This window comes from Corythoichthys intestinalis, chromosome 1, assembly GCF_030265065.1.
Source record: "Corythoichthys intestinalis isolate RoL2023-P3 chromosome 1, ASM3026506v1, whole genome shotgun sequence".
In the NCBI taxonomy this organism is placed as follows: Eukaryota; Metazoa; Chordata; class Actinopteri; order Syngnathiformes; family Syngnathidae; genus Corythoichthys; species Corythoichthys intestinalis.
The window spans coordinates 55,203,120-55,217,934 of NC_080395.1; the positions used below are offsets into that span (position 1 = coordinate 55,203,120).

Consider the following 14,815-nt stretch of genomic DNA (forward strand, 5'->3'; position numbering starts at 1 on the left):
TGAAGCAACGATATATAGCATATGATTAATCGATGAACTAGTTAGTTTGAATAATCAAGTAATCGGATAAGGAACATGAAAAATTAAAATACCTGAGCTGAGCCTCAAACGGTATAAAAATAAATAAGGATTGACAAAAGAACAATGGCTAACTTACATAGCAAATGCCTGCTAGCTTAAATGCTATAAAACACTAACACTTTTTTTTTTACAATGCTCTTGACAAGTGGTTCAGACACACATCCCCCCCCCCCCCCAAAAAAAACTGCTAAATATACCAATAAACTAAATTAAAAATGCATTAATAAAAAAAAAAATAACTCAAACAAAAACTTGGCTTATGTTGGTTTTAACATGGAGCAGCTGGATTCAGCCATGTGAAATGAGGCAGACTAGAGGGCAGTGTATCACTTTAATTAAAAGAATACTCGAAGCAGCAAAATTTAATTCAAATCTTTTTTCTTTAATCGAATACTGGAGTTAATCGATTCATCGTTTCAGCACAAAAAAAATAAATAAAAAAATAAAGCAAATGTAACACACAGAATAGCTTGCTAACATTTCCTTAAATATATTGTTTTACGTAAAGGACGTCAGCCAAGGTCGGCCCTCCACATTTTTACCACACCAAATCTGGCCCCCTTTGCAAAAAGTTTGGACACCCCTGGCTTAATGGATTTATAGAGCAGTATGGTCCGGCGTTGCTTGGATGAAAAAGTGAAAATTGGAATTTTCTATGCTAATAATTTAAAATTTTGAATTAATCTTCCGCTCTAAATGGAGGCCTACAGATATCAAACCCATCTAAGAACACTCCCAGACACATAAAGTACAACTGTGTAAAATTTCGTCAAAATCTGCCCAGCCGTTTGGGCGCCCATAAAACACGAACATGCAGACAGCCCCAAAGACATACTCGCCTTTATAGAGATTTAGGTATTCATACGAAATGAATCCCTTTTTAATATTCCGGAAAATAGAACGGTTTTCTTTCTTTCTTTCTTTCTTTCTTTCTTTCTATCTTTCTTTCTTTTTTTCTTTCTTTCTTTCTTTCTTTCTTTCTTTCTTTCTTTCTTTCTTTCTTTCTTTCTTTCTTTCTTTCTTTCTTTCTTTCTTTCTTTCTTTCTTTCTTTCTTTCTTTCTTTCTTTCTTTCTTTCTTTCTTTCTTTCTTTCTTTCTTTCTTTCTTTCTTTCTTTCTTTCTTTCTTTCTTTCTTTCTTTCTTTCTTTCTTTCTTTCTTTCTTTCTTTTTTATTTTTATTTTTTTAAATCCAGCGTCTTGTTGTAGCAAAGCCACAACCTATCATTAAAGAACATTTTAAAATTGTACATGAGACCATCACGTTTGAAAGCCAACTGCGATATTGCAATTGTAAGAGATGCGTCTTTTGCCCTAAAGATGGCGCAGTTGCCTCCTTTTAGCATTTTCTCTGCTAATTTTTGGAGTTTTGGATTAATTTTCTGCACAACGATGTAAAATTGAGTCAAAATCCACATTTTGCGTCCATAGGGATTAACCCCCCCACCCACCACCACACACACACACACACACACACAGACAGACAAATAAGTATAGATAAATACAGATATTCCTGAATGTATTCATACTAAATGCATGATTTTGAGTCAGAGTGAAGTTTTATTCGAGTAAAGTAAAATTCGGATTCGAGTAAATCAGATTTAAGCAGTTGAAGAAACATGTGAAACCTAAGTGTCTGATCTGTTTCTGCTACTTCTCAAGTGTTGCTCAAATCTTGTATTCATTAAATTTTGGGATTATCATAATGTTGTATATTCAGAGAAAACAGCTGAATGGAAAATACTTTTGGTGGGGACAGAAAGAAAGGAAGAACAGAAAGAAAAGCAGAAGGAATAGTGATACAACCACCCCCCCACCAAAAAAAAAAAAAAAAAAAAATGAATATACTATACCTTTGGTACCTAATATACAAGTAGCGTTGCCGTCTCCTCCAACCGAGGGGACATATTTTGGGGGTCACCGAAAAAGAGTGAAGACAGTACTGACTTGGGCGGCCGTGGGGCAACTGGTAGCTTGAGTTGTCCTGGGACCGAAGGGTCAGCGGTTCGATTCCCGGCTATGACTGCCCACTGTTGAAGTGCCCTTGGGCAAGGCACGGAACCCTAATTTGGTCCCAAAGGGTTGGCAGCACAACAATTAGTCTGTGAATGTGTGCATGAAAGGGTAAATGTGTGCTAATGTAAAGCGCTTTGGGCATTGTAACAAAGTAGATAAAGCACTATATAAGTACTCTCCATTTACCACGATAAAAGTGTGTATACAGTGTGTGTGAACCCAGTATTAGGAAAAATCATCTGTGATATTGATCAATCAACATCCCACAATGTATTCATTGACCCCGAGTTATGCGTATGCCCACTTTAAAGTGTGTTATGCGGAGAATATAAATGCTGCTTGAGAGCTGACAGACAAGCCATTCCAGGCGGTGAGCAAGCTCGAAATTCCCCTATGCCACGATCATAGCCAATGGAGCACTGTCCATGCCTCAGGATCATCCACCCAACCGACATTCATGGGTCAAGTGTGGAACTTCATCACCCACAGCCACCAACACCTCACTGCCGCCCCCAAGGCCAGGCGCAGGAGCGGCCCACCTCCCGGGAGCGACAGCCTCGTCACACATCACAGTGCTTACAGCGACAAATCAGCTGAAGCCCAGCGTGGATGTTTGCCAGCAATAAAAAAAATATTTGATAATAATAATTTAATTTGCATATCACCTATCACATAATGGAACAGATTGCTCATTTGTGGATTTTTACAAGTTAATGAGCTCCATGTCTTTTGGTGTAAATATTCCATAATGCAATGTGGACTCCTGCGGCGTATAGTCTGGTGCTTATATATATCCTGTATGCTTATATCCTTTTATATGAACACAAATCCTTGTATATGCTACTTACTGTAGCACACTCTTTTTTGTTTAAATGTAAAACATCTGTGTAAGCTGCTGTATTTAATGTTGGCCATGATGGTGGTGCTTGGATAGCCAGTTAAAGTATCCTTTTTTGGAAAGACTGGCTGGCGACCAGTCCAGGGTGTTTATCACTCAAGCTTTCACTTGACTTAATAAAATACTGGGGCACAGCGGGGCACTGGCGAACGGGCAAAAAAATGTTTTGCTTCTGTAAAAAAGTGACGTTTTTTTGATTTTTTCAGCCATCAGTATTTAAAATCAAAATTGGGACATCCCTTGTTTGTCAATTCACCTCTGCTCATTCTCATCAACTTCCATCTCTCCTTCACATCTTCCTGCACTCTGCTGCTCTACTTTGTTTGGACAGAAATTGGGATATATCAATGTTATGCAAATGCTCAATGTTTCTCAACTGTCATGTTGTGACTTGAAAGTGGTTTATGTTGCCTCGGTGAGTTACCCAGCTTACCTCTGTCATTCCTCCTTGGTGATTTATCCTTGCTGCTAGTAAATAACTTTCTAATATCCATTTGTAAGAGTATTGCTGTTTGAGTCAAATAGAAATTATATATGTGTATATATATATATATATATATATACACACATATGTATACATATATATACATATATATATAAATAAAAGACATCTTGTTACAGATTACAGGGACTGCAGTAACAAATAAAGTTATTATAAAACAGCTGGATATATGATGGGCACACATACAAAATTGTTAGAGGTTATATCCCAAAGATAGGCAATTAATTCATAAAGATTGAGTCTATCCATTTTGCTCTTATAAACAAATAGCAATAAATAACGTTAATATTGATACAGTTCAAGTACCACATATCATATCAGCACAATATTACACAAAGCTCTTGAGTGAGCGCCTCTCACTCAAATTGCATTTAATATTCATTGTATTCATAGCCAGTTATCTAAAAGTCGGTAGCTAATCTGCTTCTTCAATTTGCAACCAGTGTAGTTTACCGCAGTTAACAGCTTGATACATAAAGAGTAAAGTTGAACCATTTAAATTCACAATTCATGGGAATAGGCGCCCAAATAAACATCGACACAGAGGTAAAAATGAACAAGGATGGGCAGTTTATCTGGCACTAACCTGTGAAGCAGGTGGGAAGATGTCATTTGCACCGTCGACTGTATTACTGGCACAAACACCGTAATATTGATGTGTCATTCACGTGTTGTTGGAGTAATCGAAAAAAAAATATTCTCAATTACAAGGTGTCTATAAAAAGTGCCAAAAAGTCACTCAACATGTGACTTATTGTTGGAGCATTAAAATAGGCCACTATTCTTCGTAGCAATCATGTTTTTATCCCATATTACATTTCAATACATCAGAACTCAGATCTCCCAACATACTTGAACGCAGCATACCTCCCGAAGGTGCTTCACAGAAGTGTCATTTCATTATGTCTATGTGAACCAAAGTTATGAGCATAAATTACCATATTAAGGATCCATGTGCAGATTGTGTATATAGAGTGAATAGAGTAATATAATAAATTATCGAAAGGGTTGTGTTCGAACAGATCCAGACTTTCATGATGCAAAACAATCTTTGTGACTCATTTCAGTCTGGATTTCGGCCACAACACAGCACCGAGACCGTGCTTATCAAAGTCCTAAATGATATTCGTCGGAATACCGATGCAGGCAAATCATCTTTTCTGTCACTATTGGATCTCAGCGTCGCATTCGACACGGTTGATCGAAACATACTACTCAGCAGATTGGAACAGTGGGTAGGGCTTACTGACACTATACTTCAGTGGTTCACATCCTATTTACATGATAGGCATTTCTTTGTGTCAATCGGAAACCATCAGTCAGAACGAACCAAATTCAGGTGTGGAGTCCCTCAAGGGTCAATTCTTGGACCACTCTTATTTAACATCTATATGCGTCCCTTAGCTCAGATAATGGAACAGTATGACATCTCCTATCACGCCTATGCAGATGACACACAACTGTACATTTCTGTGTCCCCACATGTTTATAGTCCCTTAGTCTCCCTGAGTAAATGCATTCATCAAATCAATGAATGGATGTGCCAGAATTTTCTCCAGTTAAATGTGGAGAAGACAGAGGTGATCATTTTTGGGCCAAAAAAGGAAAGGTCAAAGATAAGCAGGCAACTTAGCTCAATGTCACTTACAGCTACAAATCAAGTCAGAAACCTTGGCGTAATTATTGACTCAGACCTAAAATTTGATAGCCATCTAAAGTCCGTCACTAAATCCGCTTATTACCACCTATAAAATATAACCAGAATTAAGGGGCTTCTGACTCAACAAGACATGGAAAAACTTATGCATGCATTCATTTTCAGCAGATTGGACTATTGCAACGGTATATTTACGGGTCCTGATAAAAAATCAGTCAGGAAGCTGCAGCTAGTACAGAATGCTGCAGCCAGAGTCCTCACAAATACAAGGAAGCTGGACCACATTACTCCGGTTTTGAAATCGCTACACTGGCTTCCAGTGAGTCAAAGTATAGACTATAAAATACTACTGCTCGTCTACAAAACACTTAATGGCCTTGGACCAAAATACATGCTTGATTTGTTAGATTCCTATAAGACATCTAGACCCCTAAGGTCGTCTGGAACCGGTCTTCTGCATGTTCCAAGAACAAGAACCAAGCAAGGTGAGGCAGCATTTAGTTATTATGCTCCTCACCTCTGGAACAAGTTACCTGAACGTCTGAAGTATGCTCAAACTGTTAGCTCTTTTAAATCAGGGCTAAAAACGCTTTTGTTTAGCACTGCATATCATAACTGTCTATATATTTCAATCTACTTGCTTTCTATTCCTCCTGTGCTTATCTTCATTGCTGATTTCAATTATTATTAGTAGCAGTAGTTTTTGTTTTATTTTTATTTATTTATCTTTATTCTATTTGTTAGTAAATGCGATTTTTATGTATAATTTTATTTCCGATTTTGATTGTCTTGGTTTTTACGTTGTATTGATTTAAAGGTGATTTTTATGATCTTCATGTGATGTAAAGCACTTTGAATTGCCTTGTGTTGAATTGTGCTTTATAAATGAATTTGTCTTGCCTTGCCTTGCCTAATATCACCATATTATATAGGCACATTCTGTAGATTATGCTATGTAGACTTAAAACTCCTAAGAATTTTCTTTCTTTTTTTTTTTTTTTTTTTTACCAGCAAAGTTTATACTGGGGCACTGCTGGGGCAATGAAATATGTCTGGCGACGCCCATGTTCACACACCTTTATTCTAAAGTCATTTGACCACCTGAATTACCACAAGCAGTATGAAAAATGGACAGCTGGATTGCATTTAGAATTTCTTCAACTCTCATTTTTTTTTACTGGAATAATTCAACTACTACAGTGATAAATGCTGCGCAAATGCATAAATGAGCCAAATTCATGCCGACCAGAACATTAGCTATTCCGTTTTTATTAGTCCCATTTTGACCCCTCACCCTGCTGCCAAGGGGAAACAGGTGAACTGCAGTTTGTCTAAAAGAACAAAATTGGTGTTAATGGCCAGCTCCTGAGCAAACACTGAGACTCATTAAGAATGGGAGGCAATCATGCAGATCAAATATATAAGGGGAGAAATGAAGCGTGTTGAACAAATTGAAGAGACGTGTAAATACAATAATATGCGCTTCCCCCATTAAATGCAGGGGCTCAAGTGCAGTTTTGACTGATGCACTGATGCGTCCTTAAAGGCTTAAAGTTATAGTTCTTCCAGAGGTCATCACATTTTGTGAGACTTAGCAACACCAATGTTCTGGCAATGTGACTGATTGATCCACTAGATGAACAGTAAAGATTAAGAGGATGACAAATAAGCATGCTGCTTACACAGCACTTGGGGCTAATCCCTAGCACCCACCCACCCCTCCTCTGCTCCCTTTTGAGCAGGTGCCACCGAGGAGCACCCATAGACAGTGACGGACCCTCATGGTCGGTGGGCGGACACACGACCTGTGCAGCAAGTGTGAACTTGAGACCGCATCTCCACAGCAGAAGATTCAGCCAGCTGACAGGCTCTGCAGGGGACTCTCTTTGCCATCTGCACCTTGGGAGCTGCAGCGGGCCCCCTTTTATTTCTCCCGAAGCTTGCCCGTGTTGATACCAAATACCCTTTCAGGGAATTTTCAGGATTGGGGGGCAGTTTTTTCCCCTATGTCAATCATCACTAAGAAAGAAAATATTTCAGTGAAAATGATGGAGGATCACTTGACAAAGATACCCATGGCACCGTCATGTTCGCCCACTGGGTCCACTGGGAGCGGAGGGACGGATGACAGCAGAGGAGGTGAGTCAGTTTCAAGAGCAACAAGTAGACGAGACGGGTGGGATGCAAAAACATTTTCTTAAGAATCTATGCCGAGGGAACGAGAATTGATTAACAATTGTAATTATCAGGATACCCTAAATTAATACAGGGTCTTTTAAGCCACTCAAATATGCGTACTTTTAGAAATACCCTCATAGTACACCTGCATTTCATGTACTGTATAATTTAGTAATAGTATACCATTCCTTTTATAATTTTGTTCATGTTTTGGTTCATGTAACGTGAATAAACGCCCACTTATTCATAGTTTTAACTTCACAATTTCCCAGACAAAAAAAGCTGTCGAAGCATTGTGTGTCTTGTCACTACGCTAGCTTCATACACACTCGGCTCCCATCACAGATGGCGGGCCCACCGTATGACACAATTCATCACTGAGTGAACGATACTAATCGACTCGTCTGTGTGTGCTGCTGTGTTTCACTCGCAGCCAAGAGTCCGGCCCCTGGCAAAGCTCTGAGCCCCGCTCTGGTCTGCAAAGTTTGCGGGGACACCAGCAGTGGAAAACACTATGGCATCTATGCCTGCAATGGTTGCAGTGGCTTCTTCAAGCGCAGTGTGAGAAGGAGACTTATTTACAGGTAGGACACCAACACAATAAATGTATAAATTACAGTATTGCTGCAGGATTTTATCACCAAATTAATATTGTTAATAACACTGAAAAAAGAAACTGATGTTTTGATGACTTTAATGTCAAACCTGCCTCCATTTTTTTTTGTAAATGTATAGAATAAAGTATGATGATATTGGATTAAGAGATATCTGGTTTGAACTAATTCCATCACATCCTTCTTATTATTATAATAGTACGATACAATAGTTTTAAATGTTTTCATCTTATTTTTAATCTATGTATTATAATATACAGTACACTAAATTTGATATACAAGTTGTATACATTTCTTTCACAAGAAATATTATGAAAAATTATATGAACAATAATACTGTTCCATTAACACTCTCAGAATTGTATTAGGTTACCGGTATTCATTATCAGTTTCTATAAACTGTAGTTCATCATATTTCTAACGGGCAAATAAAATATTACAATATGTGTTCCATTGTGATGCAATGCATTTGTACACAATTACAAAGAAATACAACAATAACCATGTTCTTCAATTAAGTTTCTCTTTAGAAAAAACTATTTGTGTAGGGTTTTCACTTCTTAAAAGAATTAATAAAAACAAATGTGTTTTTGGTTTGCAGGTGTCAGGCGGGCACGGGCATGTGTCCAGTGGACAAAGCTCATCGCAACCAGTGCCAGGCGTGTCGGCTGAAGAAGTGCCTACAGGCAGGCATGAATAAAGATGGTATGCGTGCAGAATTAAACTGCGTGTGAAAAGAGTGACATATTTCAAGCCATCCTGCTGCTTTCCTATCAATCACAGCTGTGCAGAATGAGCGTCAGCCCCGCAGCACCGCTCAGGTGCGTCTGGACTCCATCGACGTGGACCATGAGAAGGAGCACCTGGCCACCACACGAGAGCCCACCTCCTCCTCCTCCTCTTCCTCCTCTTCAAGTGGCTCTGTTATCACGTGGCCCCACATCACATCATCGATAGCTATCACCTCCTCCGTACCCCCCCAACGCTGCGTCAGCCCCCAGAACAACCATCGCTTCATGGCCAGCCTAATGACTGCCGAGACTTGTGCCAAGCTAGAACCTGAGGATGGTGAGGAACCTTCTATCTTTTCACTTACTTCATTTGTGTGTCTAGGGGTGCTGATGGAGTGGTCTTTCAAATGTTGATGACTTTTTCACAAGCTAAAAACAAAACAAACAGTTTATCGATTAACATCTGAAAACATGCAATAGCTGAGAACCTAGAAAAGACAGCATTATAATCAGCAAGAATCCATCCTTTTAACATTTTCTCTTCTGGTCCAGTTGATGAAAACATTGACGTGACCAGCAACGAGCCAGAGCGAGCGTCTTCCGAGTATCACATGGCACTTTACCCGTCTGCCTCAGAAAATGTTTACGAGACCTCTGCGAGGCTCCTCTTCATGTCAGTGAAGTGGGCCAAGAACCTGCCGGTGTTTTCCAACCTGCCCTTCAGAGACCAGGTGATACTTCACACCTTTAATTGGAGGATTCACTGAAATTAAATAAAAAGTATTTGAACTACTGTGAAACTGATATAATCGCACGGGGGTCTTGATTTCACCGTCTTGGTGTCCCTGCAGGTGATTCTACTGGAGGAGGCGTGGAGTGAGCTTTTCCTCTTGTGCGCAATCCAATGGTCTCTACCGTTGGACAGTTGTCCCTTACTCTCCCTGCCCGACCTGTCCCCTGGCATGCAAGGCAAGACCAGCTACACGAGCCTTGACCTGAGACTCCTGCAGGAGGTCTTCAGTCGCTTTAAAGCCCTCGCTGTCGACCCCACAGAGTTTGCCTGTCTCAAAGCCATTGTACTCTTTAAGCCTGGTGAGAAGCTGCTCTCTCAAAAGCCTTTTTGGTTATTTGAAATAATCCCCAGTGTTCTCAGCACATCTATAGTAAGGCATGTGGCAGACATTTGCAATTATAGCCCAATATTACTCCTTTTTCTATTGCATAAATGACTGCATGGTTTAGTAGAAACATTAAAATTTAAGATGATTTCAGGTTTATTTCTTCTCATGATGCTTTTTTGTTGCCCACAGAGACACGTGGTCTAAAAGACCCAGAGCAAGTGGAGAATCTTCAGGATCAGTCACATGTGATGCTAGGACAACATATCCGCTCTCACTACCCCAGTCAACACGCAAGGTATTATCATGCCTCATGACTGGCTGACTGTTTAATAGACGAATACTGCATGTCACCATTATCTTATTTTAATTATCGTTCAATACTTAAAGTAATCTTTGGACAAATCATGCAATAGTTATCATTTGTAGAACTAATAATACATACCCTCTCCTCAAAACTTACTGTATTTAATCATCAGCAATTCAACATAATGCTATTAAAAACAACAACTTTTTTCTACCTCACAATGCTCATGTTCAGGAGTAGAGTTTGATTTATGTAGTAATGACATTACTAAATGTGGTGTCAAAAGAGACGGTGACCCCTTTGTTAATGAAGTAATTAAAAAGTAAAAAAAAAAAAAAAAAAAAAAAAAAAAAAAAAAAAAAAAAGTGTGTTAACCCCTTAATGGCCTGTAACATGAAGCAATTGTCAGAGAATCCCAAAATTGGACAAAGTAAAGTCCTAATTGAACCTCATTTTTTTCAAAATTGTAAAAAAAAAAAAAAAAAAATCAAAATGAATATGTATATAAAGCGCTCTAATATCTATAACCCTTGCTAAATCCTGATTTTTTTTCCTCATGGAACCTGCAGATGCGTGTGTTGACTTCCATATTTTTTTCGAGAAAGAAGCATAGACTTCACTATCAGTTGATGGGACACGGGGCTCGAAGTAGATCTGTAGGGGACCTGTTTTCAAAAACTTAAAATTCAAATATATTCAAAACCAAAGCTGCTAGTGACCTAAAACCACAACAGGCTCCTGCCTTATACATACTGTATATGAGTCTCCATGAGCAGCAACATCAAAAAATATTCAAAGTCGTTCCGTAATAAAAATCTCGATTAATTATTTCATGTACTGTAAGTATGACAAAACTAAAATGGCTATAAAATTCTCAAATTTTACGCAAGATGCACAAGAATCACCAGATGCAGATACAGTCAACTATATTTTCAGGATCAATAGCAATATTTAACAAATATGTGTCCAGTTGCCCGAAATAGGGAGTTAGTTTTTTTTTTTTTTTTTTTAATTTTGTGTTTTCAACAGCTAATAAATCACTCAATTTTCACATCAGAAACTTAATACTTGAGGAAAGCATGCAGAATCATCTTAATTTTACTCAACAAAAGCAAAATTTCCATGTATCTCTATACAATCACAACTTATTTACGTTGAATTCCGAAGTTACTATTGCCTCAGCACGTCTTGCAGGCTGTCTGGCCCTCGTCGTTTTTAGATTGAAATATTACACAAAATAAAACACGTAAAATGCGATTTTTTTTTTTTTTTTTTTTTTTGTATGGATGTAGAAAATTTCTATTTTTTTGCCAAAAACAGGCATTTGGCCGAAAATTACCTGTTCATTTTAATGTATAGTTAGACTGTTGTGTATGGATACATGGCTGCCATCACAAATGGTTAGTTTTTTTTTTTTTTTCCTAATTTCATTTAGTGTTTTCAACAAAGTTTTCCACTCCTAATAAATAACTCAATTTTCACATCAGAAACTAAATACTTGAGGAAAGCATACAGAATCCTCTTAAGTTTACTCAACAAAACCTAAATTTGCATTTTATATACAATCACAATTTATTTACGTTGAATCTGATGTTACTATTGCCTCAGCACGTCTTGCAGGCTATCTGGCCCACGTCGTTTTTAGATTAAAATGTTACATAAAATAAAACACATAAAATGCGATTTTTTTTGTATGAACGTAGAAAAGTCTACATTTCAAATTTTTTGCCTAAAAACAGCTAGTTGGCCGAAAATTACCTGATCATTTGAATGTAAAGTTACACTATAGTGTATGGATACATGGCGGCCATCACAAAACTAAGAGCTTTTTACCGGTAAATTGAAAATTCTTGTAAATGAAATGCATAAATCCCAGAATTTCTATAGATATGAAAATAAAACAATCTAGATACTTGGTTAAAAGCAAAAAACTGGGCAGTTATCATTCCTTTTACGTAAATATTTCAAGCTAAAGTTACGCTATTTTGTATGGCTACAACATGGCGGCCATCACAAAACAAAGAGCTTTTTAAGTTGAAAGTTCTTTACATAAATGCGTAAATCCTAGAATTTCTATAGATATGAATGTAAAACAGTCTAGATTCTTGGTTGAAACAAAAAACTGGGCAGTTATCATTCATTTGACATAAAAATTTCAAGATAAAGTTACGCAAATTTTTTTCCCATTCATTTTTTTCACAACGTTTCAAAGTGCATGCATGGTGCTATTTCATATAATAATTACCTTGAATCCTCGACCAAATCACTCTTGAGACACTCCTGCTTGCAATGTATGCAGTAAAACCTTCGTCCTTTTCCACCTAAATCCGGCATTTGAACGCAGCGTGTGTTTGTGTTTATAGCAGTAAAAGCCACACAACGCTTTGCCTGGCCCGGCCCCTTAACGGAAGGCGTGGCGCAATGTCTGTAGGAGCTGTCTAGGCAACTGATGGTGAAGTCTATGGAAAGAAGTTTTAAAATTTGGAATTAGAGTCTCAAAATCATGAATCAAGTGTATAAAATGTGATACATTTGGCAATTAAGGGTTGAGGAAGTAGCATTGATATCAATTTTTTCTTTTTTTAAGGTTTGGAAAGCTGCTACTTATTCTTCCGTCCCTGCGTTTTGTGAATTCCGAACGCATTGAGCTGCTGTTTTTCCACAGGACCATTGGAAATACTCCTATGGAGAAACTACTGTGCGACATGTTTAAAAACTAACTCTGCTAACTTCAAAAAATATTTTGCTGTCTTCAATTTGCAACCGCTATTCAGGAAAGGTAAATGACAGAATGCTGCATTAATTACTGATTTCATATTAATTTTAACGTCACTCTGTAATACTGGTCTTGTTACACACGGTTCCTCTGTTCATTCCATCATGCTTGCTGTTGCTTGTACTGTTTATTATTGAGAATTTGATCTCTGTGTTAAGCAACTCTATATCAGAGTCATCTGCTCGTATTATTGTTTTTGTCTTCCATCAAAATTTTTTAAAATTGCACACATATATTTGATTGGTTGATAGTTCTCATGTACTATATTCGATACTGTTGTTACAGTGAGTGTGTATTCATGTTGTCATGCCTTGGTAAAGAAACAGGAAAAAAAATCAATTTTGTTTCTCATTTCCTGGCGTCGTTTAGTAATTTTATCAGAACATCATGCATTATTTATCATAACCGAAAAAATGGTTAATCCAAGGAAGGGTTGTTTTCGAAAATTCACATTGTTTTTTATTGTGTTTATTTTTAAAACAGTCATGTATTAAAAAATATACAATATTTTCATTTGTTATACCTTTCATTAATTAATTGTCATTATATGCTGTACAGTAAGGAGATTATTGCTAAAGAAAAAAAATTACAATAAGTAGCAAGCTATATAGTTCCTTGTTTTCTCCTTAACTTCAGTGCAACATTATGATCCATTTTGTAAAGTAAACTTGGCCATCAGATGCGAAAGATTTTTTTATTCCAGCTCATTTTGTTCATTAGTTTTGTTTAATGCTCATATTCATTAAACTGAAACCTATTCGAGATGACTTTTGGCCAGAGGCACAGGACAACGGGAATGATAGACAAATCATTTACATTTACTTTGACACCTATGGACATAAGCCAAAGTACCCTCAGCAAACCCACATTTGCTTACAGGGAAGTTGGAAACTCCACACAGGCGGTTGCCTTAACCAATATTTGAACACTAGAAGTCTGAACTGTGAGGCAGAGGTTCAAACACCTAATACTGAAATGCAGTGAAACAATTTCAACAGCCAAATTTTAAATACTTACGTGTTTTAAGTAGGGCTGTCAAACGATTAAAATTTTTAATCGAGTTAATCACAGCTTAAAAATTAATTAATCGTAAATAATCACAATTCAAACCATCTCTAAAATATGCCAGATTTTTCTGTAAATTATTGTTGGAATGGAAAGATAAGACACAAGACGGACAAACATTCAACATACTGTACATAAGTACTGTATTTGTTTATTATAACAATAAATCCACAAGATGGCATTAACATTTTTAACATTCTTTCTGTTAAAGGGATCCAATGATAGAAAGACTTGTAGTTCTTAAAAGATAATTTTGAGTACAAGTTATAGTAATTTTATATTAAAATCCCTCTTAATGTTTTCGTTTTAATAAAATTTGTAAAAATTTCAATCAAAAAATAAACTAATACTGTAGCTCGCCATTGTTGATGTCACCGAGCGGAACGTCACATGGGCTCCCTGCCGTTCTTCCACAGTGTCTTTAACTACGTAAGGTAGAGATTGGAATACACCACAAGGTGTCAATGGCGAGTTTTAAATTAGAGATCTAGCCAAGGCAAAGTCTGAGTAAGTTTTATGTGTATTTTGTATAGCTATTTTGATTGGGAATGCCAGTTCTCGTTGCAATGAGTGCTTTTCTTTTTGTGAACATTATTTTTTTGAGAGATAGGAATATTATTTTGATTGTGCTTTCACTAAATGATACTGTAGTGACTTAACTGTTCCACACAAATGCATTATGGGACTGTCAGTGGTGGCTGCAAATGGTATACAGTATGATCTGCGTTGTGTTTGATTAAGCGTGTAAGAAAAAGATCGTGTCCTGTCATTCTTCCCCACCTTGTTCGCCACAAAACTTATATGTGTTGTGAAAGAGTTGCCAAAGCTTAAGCAGATAAAAGGCACGGTCCAATGAACTCCTGTGTCCACTCGCA

At 37.4% G+C, this 14,815-nt stretch overlaps 1 protein-coding gene across 1 annotated transcript; it reads left to right on the top strand.

Annotated features, from left to right (window-relative positions):
• The first annotated feature begins 6,920 nt into the window (after nt 1–6,920).
• nr2e3 (nuclear receptor subfamily 2, group E, member 3) lies at nt 6,921–14,779 on the top strand. Its single transcript, XM_057843407.1, has 8 exons — nt 6,921–7,290; nt 7,763–7,913; nt 8,545–8,648; nt 8,727–9,011; nt 9,227–9,405; nt 9,526–9,766; nt 9,985–10,090; nt 12,687–14,779. Exons 1-8 carry the CDS (start codon nt 6,933–6,935, stop codon nt 12,817–12,819), a joined length of 1,557 nt encoding a protein of 518 aa, XP_057699390.1. The 5' UTR covers nt 6,921–6,932; the 3' UTR covers nt 12,820–14,779.
• The last annotated feature ends 36 nt before the right edge of the window (nt 14,780–14,815 follow it).

What these genes read in the sequence shown, in the direction of transcription:
- nr2e3 (XM_057843407.1), top strand. Translation starts at nt 6,933, where the DNA reads ATGGTCGGTGGGCGGACACACGACCTGTGCAGCAAGTGTGAACTTGAG. An exon ending in ACCTGCCCTTCAGAGACCAG is followed by an intron (nt 9,406 to 9,525) that starts GTGATACTTCAC and finishes GTGTCCCTGCAG; the next exon opens with GTGATTCTACTGGAGGAGGC. An exon ending in CATTGTACTCTTTAAGCCTG is followed by an intron (nt 9,767 to 9,984) that starts GTGAGAAGCTGC and finishes TGTTGCCCACAG; the next exon opens with AGACACGTGGTCTAAAAGAC.